The sequence below is a fragment of the Ictidomys tridecemlineatus genome, chromosome 14 (genome assembly GCF_052094955.1).
Source record: "Ictidomys tridecemlineatus isolate mIctTri1 chromosome 14, mIctTri1.hap1, whole genome shotgun sequence".
In the NCBI taxonomy this organism is placed as follows: domain Eukaryota; kingdom Metazoa; phylum Chordata; class Mammalia; order Rodentia; family Sciuridae; genus Ictidomys; species Ictidomys tridecemlineatus.
The window spans coordinates 60,443,681-60,456,115 of record NC_135490.1 but is presented as its reverse complement, the minus strand read 5'-3'; the positions used below and the strand labels follow the sequence as shown (position 1 = coordinate 60,456,115).

General features: G+C 39.4%; 1 protein-coding gene across 12 annotated transcripts in view; it reads right to left on the bottom strand.

The window, feature by feature from the left end:
* Unc5d (unc-5 netrin receptor D) overlaps positions 1–12,435 on the bottom strand; it is a 505,989-nt gene that overhangs the window by 84,708 nt on the left and 408,846 nt on the right. For 7 of the 12 annotated variants that reach the window (XM_078031186.1, XM_078031193.1, XM_078031192.1 and 4 more), the window contains one exon: positions 4,806–4,838. The exons of the other annotated variants lie outside the window; for them this stretch is intronic. In XM_078031186.1, coding sequence (XP_077887312.1) covers positions 4,806–4,838 — 33 coding nt within the window. The remainder of the gene's footprint in view (positions 1–4,805; positions 4,839–12,435) is intronic. 12 annotated transcript variants of the gene reach the window in all.

The following is a 12,435-nucleotide window of genomic DNA, read 5'->3' as shown; positions in this document are numbered from 1 at the left end:
AATGCAAAAAAAAAGAAAGCTCATGTATAATGGCATAATTTGGCGTGAACATACTTAAAAGAGAGAGTTACAAAAAATTGTGCTGTGAATGGATAATTATGAATGTAATGCATTCCGCTATTGTCATGTATGTAAGAAATAAATTTAAAAAATAAAAAAAGAGAAGCTGAAAGGATTAGGAGAAGGAAGCTGGGCACAGATGGTGCATAATTTCTTTGGACTTCATCATAAGAACAAAGGTGAGCTACTGAAGGGTTTTAAACAGGAAGGTGATGAGAATTAATGTTTTGAGAGGCTCAGAAAAAATTGATATAGGGCAAGCCTGGATACAAGGAGGCAACTGTAGAAAGCCTGGTTAGGAATCTGGCCTGACTTTTCTTCTGGGACATTTTCTTTTCCTTTTGGTTGTCTATTACCGCTATGGCTGCTGCTGTTACTTTCCTTTCTCCTTTGCAGTGACTTTTGACCTTCTCTACATTTAAGTGTTATTGTCATTCAGGGCTCAGTCCTCAGATCTTTGTATTTTATTCACATTTGGTATCCACTAGTGATCTCATCTAAATGAATGGTTTTAAGTATCATCTGGACACTGACAGGCCCTGGATTTATGTCACCAGCCAGGACAGTCCTCTGCCCTCTAGACTCATATATTCAACTGCCTATTCAATCTCTCCGTTCAGATGCTTTAATAGGCATCTGAAGCTGAGCTCTTGATTCTGCCTCCAGTTTTGCTAAACCAGGTTGTCCCCACATCGATAATGTCAACTCCATCTGTTGTGTGGCCCAAATTTGGGGTTTACCCACAACATTCTTCTTTCTCTCCTACATGAGGCCCAATTCATCAGCAAATCCTTTTTTTGTGTGTCTTCAGAATAGGACACCTTTTTCTAATTCTTATTTCTACCTCTCTGGCCTAAAGCCACAATCATCTTGAACCTGGATCATCCTCATGGCCTATACCAGATCATTTTAATAGATCTCCTTGCTTCTTCTTTGGTTCCCTATAGGGTTACCCTCAATGTAGCAGATAGTGTTTATCCTTGAAAATATTAGGTAACATCACTCTGAATAAAAACCCTTGATGGCTTCCTATCTCCCTTAGAATAAAACTCAAGGTCCTTATGATGGACTAAAACACACACGGGGTCTTCCTCCCCCCCCATTCTTGGACTTCAGCTGTTACTATTCTTCCTCAGCCGGGCCTCCTTGTTGTCCCTCAGAGACTTCAAGTGAGCTCCCACCTCACACTGCTTTTGCATCCTGCTGTTTGTTTTGCCCCATATCTTGTCCCCAGATATCCAGCATGTTTGTTTCCTTGCATTTTCCCCCAGGTCTCTTCTCAAGTTTAATTTTATTACATAGATCTTCTATGAACAATTCACACCAAAAATCGACACCCCCCCGCCAATGCTGCCTAAGCCCCTCACCCTAGTTCATTTCTAACTCTTCACACCATCTCCACAACACTTAGCACTGTGTATTTGTTGCCTTACTTATTTATCTACCTTCCTTCTCTAAAACTGTGAGCTTCCTGAAAGCTGAAACTGTAGGTGTTGTGGTCAGTGCTGATTCTCCATTCCCTAGACCATCTCCTAGCACCCAGTAAGCACTCAATGAAAACTGCTGAATGAATGCAGAGAAGGATTTGAGTAGAATAGAAACGGAGAGCAGTGGATGAACCTGAAATCTGTTTGGGTAGTATTGAGATATTGGTGATTGTTTTTTGGATATTGAGCAACAGAAGAGAAATGAAGACAGATGGGACTAGGAAGCTGTCCAGATTTCCGACCCAGACTACTGAGTTCATGGCAAGCGAGAAGAAGGGAAGTGGGATGGAGGAGGGACAGGTTTCAGAGAAGAATACATTCAATCTGGAGGTTGAGAATAGGGTTATGGTGAGATATCCAGCTGAAGACGTTCTGGAGGTAGCTGACTCTAGAAGTTAACTAGTTGGATTCCGCTTTAGCATTCATCTCCGTTAGCTCTGAAGAAAGGAGGCGCTGTGAGGAGATATAGTTCACCCTGCAGGTGAACTTACGAACCAGACTCCTCAGGAGCTCACAGCTTTTCAGAAAACCACATTCTTCTAGCCTCCAAGGAGTCTCATTGTCTGAGCGAAACCATTTTCCAGTCTGACTCTGGGGGTGCGCGTTTGCCATTCAGAACCTACTATATTTTACTGCACCTCCTGACATTGTTACACAACATTTATTGAAAGCACATTTGATGGTAATGAAGTTTCTATTAACTATGATTAAATCTCATAAAGCACCTGAAGATAATTTAAGATGTGCAGAAGCAGAAAATGAAACATTCGGTTTAGTACATTAGGAAACGTAATTGATTAAATTATCTCATTTACAATAAGTGCTTTCATGAGCTATGCAGTGCACATATTTTCCCCAGTTTGTCATTATGATTTGCCAACAGATATCTTAAGACTTCACTTTCTTTTTACACCTCCACGCAACTCAAAGCTGGCTCCTCTGCCTGCCTGCTCACGGAGGACTGTGTGCGAAGTTCCAAGCGATGTTTTCTATCCACCAGGCCTTGTGGAGGATCATGTGTACAGCTATATATAGGAACAGGTTGTTTCTCAATTATCTTCATAATTGACTTTGATTTTGCATCAGTGATGATTCATGTAGTCTTAAACTAAGCCCCACTTTCGCTGAACGATGCAGCCTGAATTTGTATAATGCACTTCTAACCATGCCGCTTACAGAACCCCGATTGGATTCCTCTGGGAGCCTTTTGCAATCACATTGATTCTGTTAAAGTTTTATTTTTAGGGAAATCACAAATTAAAACCATTTAAGCGATTCCATTGCAGTATCCAGCAATTAAGCATGGTACTCAGGAGTGAGAACCCCAAGCAAAAACTAATTCAGGACTCCCTAAGGACTAGAAATAGCTTCTGTGGGGCTTATGACTGGAAGTACAGATGTAACCAAATTTGAATGCCACAGTACTCACAAACTGAGCATGAAATTAATTTTAAAAACACACACATGCATTTCTAAGTAACTTTCATCTCGGCCACCACATGGACAGTCACAATCTTGCCTGTGGTATGCACCCAAACCTGCAGATGGCATGCACATAGAACAAAGAGGAAGGTAAGAGTCCTTTCCCACCAGCTGTCACCCTGAGGACCTTGACACCGCACAGGCCAAATATTCAGTGGCCCATGTTTTTTTCCCTTCCTCATCATGCACACATACCTACATACAAGCCTACACATACATAGCCAGGTTCCCCAAACTCCATCTTTCTATGCATCCAAAAGCCACTATGCATGATGTCAGAGTGCAGATAACCTAAGTACCAGTGATTCTTGTATGAGCAGATGGCTGCAGAGAAAAAAGTTAAGAAAGTTTATTTTGCTATTTTACAAAGTTTTCTGACTCTGCAAGTAACAACATCTTTATATCTCTGGCTTGCCTAAAGCAATATAAGGAAGTATGAATGGAATGGCTTTTCTGGATCTTTCTCTCATCTTTCCTGATGGCCTGCCCCAAGGTACCTATTTCTGTCTATCCTCATAGGGTCTTAAGTCTTTCAAAGAAGTCAGCTAATAAAAACTATTAACTCTCCCAAGCTGTTTGAATCTTAATGCCCTAGGATTTAAAAGATCAAAAGTCATTCATTTTATACTAAAATGAAGGAAAGTGGGCCAGGACATTTTTATACAAGCTTTACAAACCAAACCAACTGGGTAGCTGTCTACTCTTCTATTGAAAAGAGCTGAACTGCTGATGCCTTTTATCTTGAGGTTTCTTGGGATGCTTTACCTATTTCTGAGTGCATGACGATGACCAGAAGGATGTTAACATGGAGATACTTAACAGGAAACCCCCACCAGAGATTCTAATTCACTTGTTGTATTCTAAGGTGGGGCTATTTAATAAGTTCCCACCATACCCCAAGATCTGGATGCATTTGATCTCTGATCTGGTTTTTTTTTTTTTTTTTTTGATAACTGCTTTTCTTAGATAGTGGTTCTTAGCCTGAGTTGCACACTGGAATCACTTGAGGAAGTTTGAAAAAAAGTGGGGTCTCCTGGGTTTTAACACCCTCCCACCGCAAATACTGACTTCACTGGTACAGTTTTGGAATTAGGATTTTAAAAAGCCCTCTGGGAGATTCCAAAGTACAGTTAAGGTTGAGAACCACAAGGTCAAATGGCAAGCTGCCAAGCATTTAAGCCACATTCCTTTCTCCATAGCTACGGGATGCATAAAATGGAAATAATGCAAAGGCCTCTTTCAGGAAGCATGTCTGCATCTAGGGAGCATGCCAGCACCAACACCAACATTCTGAGTTCATAATTATTTCACTGTGGAAATCTGGCTCCTCATCTACCCAGCTGTCATGGATGCCTTCGCAGGTAAGTTTCTGGGTTTGCTTCCTCCACTTCCTCTCCTCCTCAGTGGAACGGCTTAGAGACAGGCTTTTGCCTAAAAGGCTGCTCTGATGAAGTGTAGAATGAAAAATATTTATTAATTTTAATGCTATAAATCTCTCCAGAAATAAGAATCCTAGATGACATTTGCAGAGCAATGGACTTACAGGCAGAAAGAATCAAGAAGAGAGATTTACTTGTGCTCAGAGGGAGGGAAAGGGTGTGCATATTTCTTTTTGATTTAAACCTCTGATATGCAACTCCAAACTCAATGAGAGGAAGCCCCCAAAGCCCTGGATCTTTCATGGGGACCTCAATTCTGCTTGGTTCCTATACAAATACAACAGTAAGGCAGCAAATATGAGAATAAATTATATTCACAAGAGGAAAAATAACTTACTTTGGGGTTTTATTTCATGAAGAGGTTTTTTATCTAAAAGAAAGAGAGAGAAAAAGAAAGTTGCATTTAATAAATTTACATGGAGCATATATATTTTCTGTATCACTTTATATCCACCTCTATAAATGATACATTTTCTCCATTTCTACAGACAATACGGATTACGTTGTCCGTGTTTTTTTCTTTTTCATTCTATTTTTTTTATTTGCCTCTTTTGAAATATTTTTCCAAGATGATCATTTGATTTTTAAAAATTTATTTTCTCTCCAGTTTGCTAGCATTTTTCTCTGTTGCCTTTCCTAGTTGTTATCAGTTTGGTAGGAGCAGTGTGAACTTGCTGCCTGTTCTTTTTTATATGCAGTGAGAAGCCTGTTCAGGTAAGAGATGCCATTTCACTATATGTGATGATAGAAAAATGAACCAGTGGATACATATTTAAAGGGATCCTGCCTTGGTTTGCAGTAATCATGGGCTGGACAGAAAATTCCAAATTCTGTTTATCTGTGTGTGGAGGTTTGTGGGTTGTGGGTGTGCTATTGTGAGCATGTTAGAGTTTTGTCTTTAAGAAATCACTGCGTGTTTGTTTCATTTCTTCCTTAGCTGTTAAAATGTGTACCACCTCCCTAACTGGAAAAGTTATCATTTTATAATGATATTCAGCAGTGCGCCCATCAGGCAAGGTGGATAAAGAGAAAGGACAATCAGCAGGACCTCAGTACTCAGAGCTCAACTAAGGGAACTTTATCAGCCCCCTGCAAGGCCCTCCATCCTCTTTCCTAGCCCTTCACCAAATAATAGAATCCATGCAGATCACACTGAGACTTGGTGCTGTGGCTTCTTTTGTTTTATAACAGAGTTGCTCTCCCTCCGTTTTTCCTGCCTCTGGTCCAATCTCAGACCAACACAGCTCCACCACAATGCAGAAACCGGAAAGGACTCTCCTTCAATGCCATGCCAAGATTCTGGAAGATCTCATGGTTCTCCCCCCATCATCATTTCCATCCTAGAGTTTACGTGGGATACTGTCAGACAAAGGGACCTAGGCTGTTGTTACTCCTCACAGAATCACACAACAACAGGAAAGGGCCTTGAAAGGTCACCTTTTGTAGTCCCCTTCTCTATCTGCCTGAAGGTGAGCCACCAGGAGAGAGACTGTCATTTTGGATTATGTTTTTAACTGAATCAAATCTAGCACACTACACATTTGAGAACTTCATAAATATTATCTGACTGACTGCACCATATCCCCTCCCAGGCAGATAAACTGCTATATCCAGAGGTCTCCATGGAATTTCTCTTACCCTAACCCATTCCTGCATTTAATACTGACTTTGATAGAAAGCCTTTTCAGTATACAAATGCAGTGCGGTTTAAATATAGCTTTTGTGTATTTTACCATCTAATAGGTTATGGAAGTAGCTTTCACAAGTTGTAGGTAAAGTACACACTTGCAAATGAGCCATTTTTTTAATAGAAGAGAAAATTGAGATGGCTGAGGGTAATTTCTGGCAGAATTTTCTTTAAAATAAAAAACTCCTATGAAAGATAATAATTTGTGTATGGTGATATGACAGTATGAGTTTCACAGAGTCAGGCTTCTTAAAAACTGAATCCTTGCATTCCCCTTACTGTACCGATTCAACATCACGAAATTTCCCAAGAGCAGGTGGCACCTCCTGACATCCAGATGCTAATACACTCAAGAATTAGAATGAAGTGACTTTGGTGGGTTTAACCTAGCTTCAGATTTTGCTTATTGCAGGATATCTCAAAGCACTTGGCATGGGCACAGTGATGCTGGCAGGCTAGGGCTGAGGTGTCTGAAAGTGATGCATTGCTACAACCACACAAGGAGACGTGTAGAACATCTGTTTAGAACTCTGGCTGAGCGTAACAGTATTTTCTTCCTTCTGAACCACAGGAAATGGAGATTATGCCAGGTAGCAAAATAAAACTCCATTAGAAACAGGTGAGATATATAACTGCTCCCCAGAAAAATATATCGAAATAAAGTTAGGCTACGAAAAAATCAGGGTGATGGAGTTTCACTGGGTATAGCTATGAAAGAAGAAAGAGAGAAAGGGGCTATAATATCCAGAGACAGAGAAATCAGGCCATAGGGCACACAGGGCAGGAGAGGGGCACTTTCCCCTCTGACCAGCTCTGGCGCTATGAGTAGGGTCACTGTGCAGTTAGTGCAGACTCTTGGGGTCAGAACTGAATTGAAATCTTGAAGTATCTGCATTCTTCTTGTGAGACCCCAGTGTTCTCTGAAGATAAATGGGAATAAAAATCATCCTTGAGGGTTGATAGTAAGGATGCAGCATAGGGCTAGCACCTATTTTGACATTAATAACTGTAATAAATGGAAGCTAATAATATAATTTCAATACCTGAATATCATGATGCTGATTATCAGGATCATCATCTATTCAGAGTGAAAAAATGCCTATTTGTGCTACTGCTTATGGACAAGCCAAAACTCCAAATCAGAAATTCTAGCAAGGTTTGGGCACACCTGAGTGAATAAAGTTAAATTTGGGTCTACACCTGGCCTCTGCTTACTGTAAGATCAAGGCAAGTCAAAACTTCAGTTTCCTGATATATTAAAAAAAAAAAAAAAAAAGGCAGAAACCAGAAGGCCACTAGGGGCTCTGCTGCCTGCACCTACTGTACATCGATCTGTAGGATATCAACCAAAGACACATAGGCCACAAGAATGGGATAAAGTTTGGAGTGGGTTGCATTCCGTGTATGTATGATATGTTAAAATACACTCTAGTGTCATTTACATCTGAAAACAACAAATAAAAAATAAAGAATGCATTCAAAATGATTCCCTAAATCAGAATAAAAATTATGCAAGAGGCTGATACTTAGTGCTGAAGTCCAGCATGTCTCTTGTATTAGTGTGCATCCTCTTATGGAAAAGGCTAGAGGCCGCTGGGGCCCAAGACAGCTTTAGTCCCATGGCATCAGCATCAAAATTGGGTTCTGCTGCATTTTGTGAAATAACTTTACCTTGACAGCAAGCTGCCACCACAGAGCATTTTCCTAACTAGAGATGTCTGATTTGACATCGGTTTATGAGCACTAGGGAGGGCCACCCACTGACCTCTCTAACTTTGCAAGAACTGCCCAATTCACATTCAATGTTCTGTTACTCTGTTTGCATAATCATTTTCTCACAAGGCTCAAGGCCATGCAACAACTTGGCCTTGGTCAACCAAATCCTCTCTGCTTTCATTTTACCTCTATCCAAAGGCCGTATTTAAATGACCCCTTAGTAAATTAGTCCATTAGGGCCATGGTTCTGAATGTTGGCTGCACATTTAGAATCACCTGGGGAGCTTTTAAAATAAATACCCATGGCTGGGCCCCACTCCAAGAGCTCCTGATTAATTGGGGTTTGTGTTTTTGTGATTATTGCCACTTCCTGGCAACAAATCTGGGGCTCCGAATGGTCAAATTCAGTTAGTCTCTGCCTCCCTAGGGCCCTTGGGTATACAGATAGGCCCAGGAGGGCCCCTTTTGTGTCCTGCAGGCAGAGAAATGCTACAATTTTGAGTCCGCGGCAGCTGAGCTGTGGTTTGGGAAAATCATAACAATTTTCACAGGGTCTACCTTATACACTGACAGCTAACTTCAGGGTAAAGGGAAGTCCATGATCAGTAATTGCAACTTAATCTTATAATCTTTTTTTGTATTTAAAAGTTAAAGATTCAAAAAGTGGCTTTTAATAGTGCTCTAAGTTGTCATTTTTTTCTTTGAGAATTATTTCTATTATTTACATAGTTACCAAGCAGTTATTGAATCCAAAATAAAAAGTACAATCACAAAGACAAAAAAAAATTTCACCACCAGAAGATAACCATTAAATTATATATATAAGCCTATATTTTTCCTAATATAAAATATAAATTTATATTAGGGAAATATATATATATTTATAAGTATGTTTAATCATATATATATGTTTAAGATTAAACATACTTATAAATGCTGATAAATATATATCTTGAAACTACATGAAACTGTCAGTTGTTTATCATTTTTAGCTACAAAAAACATGGAACTGTCATATATTATTCTGCAGTTTGCTTTTGTTGTTTATTGCCGAATGCAAATATCACTTTGTGTGGTGTGTGTGTGACGGGGGAGGTATATATCTATATGAGAGAGAGTGAACAATTTACCTTTTATATACACTCATGATTCATTTCTTTCTAGTTTTGTTTAATTTGAGGCTTCCTTTTTCATACTCGATGTTCCCAAAGCATTTCCATGGCATCCATTGTTCTCAGAAGCTCTTTATAACTTCGCCCCTACCCACCCACCCACCTCCAGCCTGTATTGGGGAATAACTGTGGCCAGCTGCCTGCAGCCCACATGCTGGGGCCCTACGAGAGGAGGCCAGAGGAGAGATGGCACATGGGGACAGATGGGTTCAATCTCCAACCCACAGAGTGAGGGGGGGCGTGCTGCTCCTCAAGAGCTGTAGGTTGTGATGACTTGAAATTTGCTCCCATTGGTTTTGAACATGGCACAGATGTATTTGATAGAAAGTATGGGTCTTTTTTAAGATTCAGACATGGGGCCACTAAAACATCTCAGGTAACAATTCAAATCATGTTATTATAGTCAATGTTTAGCCTTCTTTTCTTTTGCTTCCAGAGACCACTTTTATTATTTCCTTCTTCATAGATCAAATTCTTTGAAACCTTTTCCCACCCCAAAAGGGTATATTTAATTGTTCTATTTGAGTTTATCTTCCACATTCTTTGAACTTTTAAGTTGCTTAGGAGTTAATTCTGAAGTTTGTGGAATTATTCACCTTTTCAGTCCATTCTCTGGCTAGTTCCTTCTGTGCTGCAATAATTCTCTAGAATCAGCATGCAAGATGCAAGACTCTACCATGATTCCACACAGTCCTCAAGTCAAGGCCAAATGCTTTGCCCATCTTCACCATCCCAAGCAGGACTTAGTTTCCATGCACATGCCTGATAAGTCCATCAATTCTCCAGTCCCATATAAAAGTTTTTTGCCCACCTTGGGTTGCCCTTATCCTTCCAAGTGCTTCATGTCAAAGTTTGCCTCTAAGGCACAGGTCAATTTCTAATTCCTTCCTAAAATCTTCAGTGATCACTCCCTTTGCATGAACACTACCATGTCTAAATGTGAATGTCATTTTATATTTTTGTACTTTTATAATTACAGGTCCTTAACATGTAAATCATATTTAAATGCTTAATGTGACATTGCAAACACAGAGTCTGAGCAAGAAAAACGGATAAAATGAAATTAAAATCTTCTTGCTTCTTTATTTGCTGATGGGTAGTAAAGAGGTTGAGATTCTCGATTACCAGTGTGTTTCATTTATTCTTCTTTCCATCTCTGCCTGAAACTAGAAATAATTAAGAGCCGGTATTATGCTATCCAAGGCTACAGGAAACCCAGGGTCTGGCAGGTTGGCCTTGTATTAGTAGTAGAAGATAATTAGACAAACACAAGGACTTCTTTGCATTGGCAACACCACTGTGCCTGAATATGTCAGGCAGACACCCAAGATGATAAGAGTAGATTCTAATCTTTGGGTGTCGAAAGTTCATTTAGGCAGTAGAATGTGCACCAGCTTCTGTATATACTCTAAATCTCTCTCAATGATCAAAGACACAGACAAATTGAAAGAGTATAAAGCAGCCCATCTTAGTTTTAACTTTTTAGTTTCTTCATTGTGTTTTTCTTTCCTGTTCACTTTTAAAGACTGTGCTCAGAATGACTCTTCTCTGTGTATCCCACCTGTTACTAGATTAATGCAATTTCAGCTTCCTCTCTCCCACCTGACTCCCCACCAGCTTTCCAGCCTAAACAGGCATCACAAGAACCAATGCTCCTGCTAAAATGTGATCTGAGTGGATGCAGGGAGGACAAGTACAGAGAGTATGAAGTTTTTAGAGATCCCTCTCAGGGTTTTCCATTTGCTAATGTATGCTAGAGAAATCACTGGTCTCCCCAGAGAAATTTGGGTGATTACTAGAATTCCAGGGTTTAATGGAAAAACCACCCACTTGAATAAAACTCATGCACACTTCTAAATGAAAAACAGCTCTATTGACACTCTCTACCTAAGAATTGTGCATGATCCTATCGTGTTAATTAGGTGGAGTCAGGAGGGTACAACAACAGATGGCTCCTGGATGTCACTTCTGATCATAATGACCTTCTGGAATTGCCCTTTGCCAAAGCACATGATTAGTGTATATTTAGAACATGCAGACTTCCCCTTTGTTCTTTCAAATTCTGGATCTCAGTCAAGTAAGTGTATGATGACTATTCTCACAAGTGGTGTTTGCATATTTTATTCTTGAGCCAAATCATTTAAATTTCTGTGTATCTTAATGACATTTTAAATTTAAAAAAATTTTTTAATACCAGGAATTGAACCCAGAGGCACTTAACCACTGAGCCACATCCTCAGCCGCCCACCCCTCCTTTTTGTATTTTATTTATAGACAGGGTCTTACTGAGTTGCTTAGGGCCTCACCAAGTTGTTGAGGCTGGCTTTGAACTCAAGATCCTCCTGCCTCCACTTCCCAGGCCACTGGGATTACAAGGGTGGGCCATCGCACCTGGCTTGATTTTTATTTTTGATTGACACAAAAAATTGCACATATCTATGTACTGCAATATGATGTTTCAATAAATGTACACATTGTATAATAATGAAATCAGGGTAATCAGTGTGTCCATTACCTTAATTAAGCATTTATCATTTCTTTGTGATAATGTTCAAAATGCTCTCTTCTTGCCTAATTTTAAATATACAATACATCAGGTATAGTCACTCCACTGTACAACAGAACAGCAGAATCTATTTCTCCTCTCTCACTAAACATTGTATTCTGTGATCAACCTCTCCCCTTCCTCCTTGCTCCCTACTCTCCCCAGCCTCTGGTAACCACTATGCTGTGATGTGTATGTGTGTGTAAAGCCATAAAAAAAGATGAAAGTTCTGTCATTAGCAATAACATAGATGGAACTGGAGCCTCTATTCAGGGAAATAAGCCAGGCACCACCAGACAAGTACCACACGATTACACACATATGTAGAAACACACTAAATTTTTTATAATCTCTTATCCATTACCATGGATTCTGTGTTTTAGTTTATTTTTGTGATGGATACCCAGAATAAAACAAGTTCCTGGGCGGCTGCAAACACTTTTAAGCATATGTCTGCAAGACTTTCTTATCAGCAGTTGGCCTCAAAGTGATAAAATACAATGTTTCCAACTATGCTTTAAGGGAATATACATATTACAATCCTTTTTCTAGTGTATGAACTCTTTTGCTTTGATTCCTTAGCTTTCATCTGCAATGGAAATATATACGTATTCAAAATCGAACAAAAGTGTCCGGAGTCCATAATTTAGGGTTAAAGGAATTATTTATTGGTTACTGTCATGTTGATTACTTACTTTTAAAGCAAAAGTATTATTCAAAATTATTCAAAAACATCATATCAAAACAAAGTATATATAGAAGAGATATCTACACTCCCATGGTCATTTCAGTATCATTCAAAATGACCAAGATATGGAATAACATATATATGTATATGTATATATAT